The sequence below is a fragment of the Octodon degus genome, unplaced genomic scaffold, assembly GCF_000260255.1.
Source record: "Octodon degus isolate 3935 unplaced genomic scaffold, OctDeg1.0 scaffold00083, whole genome shotgun sequence".
Lineage (NCBI taxonomy): Eukaryota > Metazoa > Chordata > Mammalia > Rodentia > Octodontidae > Octodon > Octodon degus.
The window spans coordinates 9,384,487-9,388,251 of NW_004524659.1; the positions used below are offsets into that span (position 1 = coordinate 9,384,487).

Sequence of the window (3,765 nt, forward strand, 5' to 3'; positions counted from 1 at the left end):
AAAATCATACAAACTAAGTGCAAGAAATCTGAATGTGAAAGAGACATATTAGGTAATCAAGGAGAAAGGGAAACAAACCAAGCATTTAAATGGAAACAGGAAGAAGAGGGAGGAAGGAATACATGGAGGGCAAAGGATCAAGAAGCACAGAGTGCTCAGGTCTTTTAAAAGTGACATCTTAAACAAAATTTCAAAGGTGCCAATGTTACACAGTACCCTTTTTCTGGGTTTATCACACTTACCCCGACAGTAGCAGCCTGGGCATGATGCCTCACAAATCCATGGTGCTTCTTCCTGTTCCAGTCTAAGGATCACATCTGGTTTGGTGCCTTCATAACCTGTTCCAGGGAAATAATTTAGACCTTAGGCCAAGCTCCTTGGGGCCTCCTAGACAGCTTTAAAGGCTACACATACATGTTATACTTGGGAGGGGACTGTACATAAACCTTGTACAGAACCAATGGAATTAGTAATCTAGGATCACTGAAAGTCAGGCTGAACCCACAGAAACAGAGCAGCGTAAGGGTTAGGAATGCACTCTACAGCCAGAATGCCAGGGTTCAAACCCTGGCTCCACAATATATAAGGTGGGTGACTCTGTGCAAGAGACTATACCCCTCTGTGCCTAAATTTCCAAATCTGTAAAACAGTAGCAGGACATAAAGCTTTTTATAAATTTACTTTTTTTTTTTTTAAACTTGATGTATTTATTTATTTTTTTTTAAATTTGTGTGTGTGTGTGTGTGTGTGTGTGTGGCCAGCTCAACCCACCAGGGGGCGGGCTGGCAGGCATGTGGTGCTGGGGGATTGAACCGTGGTCCCTGGGCTTTGGTAAGCTTGTTCTAAGTAGGTGCTTTAGACCACTGAGCCATCTCACCAGCCCCTATAAGTTTACTTTCAATCCTTCATTGTTTTTAAACTTCAGATCACAGTGTACTAGATATTAACTAACATTTTTTTAATTAACATTTTAAGAATGTAATATTCTAGCTTTCATTTATTTATTTTTATTTTTATTTTTGTATTTAGGGAAGGGTCTCCAGGGTGTTTAGGGTCTCACTACTAGATAAGACTCCTAGTGATTCTCCTATTTACAGCCTCCCAAGAGCTGGGATTACAGGTATGTGCCAAAACCATACCCAATCTCAACTGTCATCTCAGCACACCCTGGGGGCTCTAGCTTTCAAATGTATACATGGAATAGATAAGGAAAATGTGAGAAGATGTGGAAAAGTTTAAGCGTAACATTGAAGGTGATTAAATCTGAGTGTGTGGCACATCTGTAACTCTAGCATTGAAGGTGATTAAATCTGAGTGTGTGGCACATCTGTAACTCTAGCCCTCTGAGAGGCTAAGGTAAGAGAATTGCAAGTTCAAGGACAATACCTAGCAAGATCCTGTCTCAAAATAAAAAAGTTTAAAAAGTCTACAGTATATTTCACTGTGAAGGCCCTAGAATCAACACCCCCCACACACACATAAAAGAGTAAACATACATTTTTTTTTTTTTAAATGCTATGGGCGCACAGCTGGGTTAAATAGAATCTCTAGTTTTAGTTTTCTGAGGAATCTCGATACTCATTTAGTGCTTATACCAAATTTATACTCCTATCAACAACTGAGAAGGGCTCCCTTCTTCCCATAGCATTCTTTTTTTTTTTTCTTTTCAGTACCAGGGATTGAACTCAGGCCCTTGCACTTGCCAGGGAAACACTAATTCTACTGAGCCTTCTCCCTGGCCCCAAGATGCACAAATTTTAATATCACATTTTCTTGGATGAGAAACCCAAAGGGTAAAAGAGGAGCAAAATGAAGATAGATATTGAGAAGAACATGTTCAAATGGGAAAGGGAAAAAGGAGAGGGGAAGAAGAAGGAAAGGAAGGGAAGAGGAATTCAAAATAAAGAAAATGGAAACAAACATTTTGTAAATGAGGAAGAGAAGAAAGGTTGAAGGAAGGAGAGAGGAATGGGAAAAATAGGAATTGAGGCATATGTAGTAATTTAAAAGAACAAAACATTTATTTAAAAACATTAAGAAAATGCTGGGGTGGGGTCAGAAAAAAAATGCTAATGTTTGGCTCTTTGTTGTAAGTATAGTTCAACTGAGGTTAACTTGAGAGATATCCTCTTGCATTACTTATTGGGAAGGCATCCAGAAACACTTCTACCATAGCTACCTTGTTTACAAGGTATAGAGATGATGTCCTTATCTGTACTCATGTCTAGACACAAGCCCTTTCTTAACCATAAAACATTACAGGTACAAGTCCAGAGGGTCCATTCTACAGCCCATTCCTTTAAAAACATTTGTTGCATTCTTCCTGTATCTATAGCATTATACAGTACAGCAGGATAACAAAGAAAATCAGACATGGATGTTTCCTCAAAGCTTGAGTCTATTTTTGTTGTTGTGGTGGAGATAGTGCTGAGAATTAAACCCTAGAACTACTACATGCTAGGCAAATGCTCTATCACTAAGCTACACCCTAGTCTTGGATCTATTAATGTAGATATGCAGCATATAAATAGCAAGAGAAACAAGTTAGAGAATACTCAGTCCCATATTATACAGATAAATGAAAGACATAGCAATCAGAAAAAACAGAAGACTTTGTGAAGAAAGTATCTTATAAAATTAATGCAAAATTCACACAGAAGGACATTACTTATTTAGTCTTATTTATTGGAAAAACAATACCCATTTCACTGACTTTTCATGTCCAACTCAGATAAAATACTGTAGACCCTTCTCTATGACAATAATAGCATTTTTTGTAAATACAGTTTTAAGTGATAGACTCTACACCAGAACTCTGAGTAAATTGACCTTTATACTGGATGAGTGTGACACAAGATTAAAATGGGTGAACCTGATCATGGGGCTGAGATGTGAGCTGACATTAAAGAAACACAGGCTGAACTGAAAATATTTTTGGGTTGGCGTAAAATATAAGGGTCTCTCATAAAGCTTTTAGGAGAATTAAATGAGTTAATATTTTAAGAGTTGCTAAAACTGTCCAACGCATAGAAAGTACTAAGTAATGATTAAGTAAGTTAGGGACTTGAGAGGTTTTAGATACTTCTGTTGGTTTTGGTGACTGACAAAGACAAGATAGTCTGTCAAGCATAATATGCAGTATATGGAGGAAGCTGTTCTTACCCACTGAGACCAGATTGCTGTAGGTCTCTAACATCACATCTCGGTACAGGGCCCTCTGTGCAGGATTCAGCCGGTGCCACTCCTCTTGAGTAAAGCCCACAACCACATCTTTGAATGACACAGATATCTCCTGAAGCTGAAAGGTAAAAACGAATGGTGGTAGGGTAGATGGTACTGATTTTTATATCAGTCACAGGTAACACCTTACCATGATCATTTATCTACCTAGGTGATAGTTACCTTCCTGGCTTAGTGCTATAAATGGTGGAAGAAAGGAAAATAATTTTGGAGGGCCAGCCAAATAGTTCAGCGGATTAAAGTACCTGCAAGCAGGTACAGGGATTCGATCCCTGGGCCTACCATGCTGGCTCCACCCCCAGAGCACACTGATATGGCAATTGAGACTGGGCGTGGTGGCACAGGCCTATAATCCCAGTTCTTGGGAGGTTGTAAACAGGCAGATCACTATGAGTCTGACCTAGTAGTGAGACCCTGAACACCCTTCCCTAAAATTAAAAAAAAAAAAAAAAAGGAAAATCATGTTGGAAACCACCAACTATTGTCATTTACACTTTCAATCAACTATCTTTTTTTTTTTTTTTT

The 3,765-nt window shown here is 38.7% G+C and overlaps 1 protein-coding gene across 1 annotated transcript in view; it reads right to left on the reverse strand.

Annotated features, from left to right (window-relative positions):
- The window catches only part of Znf793 (zinc finger protein 793), an 11,921-nt gene that overhangs the window by 6,790 nt on the left and 1,366 nt on the right, over positions 1–3,765 (reverse strand). The window contains exons 2-3 of the mRNA XM_023721454.1: positions 3,163–3,298; positions 243–338 (exon numbers count right to left, since the gene is read on the reverse strand). Coding sequence (XP_023577222.1) covers positions 243–338; positions 3,163–3,298 — 232 coding nt within the window. The remainder of the gene's footprint in view (positions 1–242; positions 339–3,162; positions 3,299–3,765) is intronic.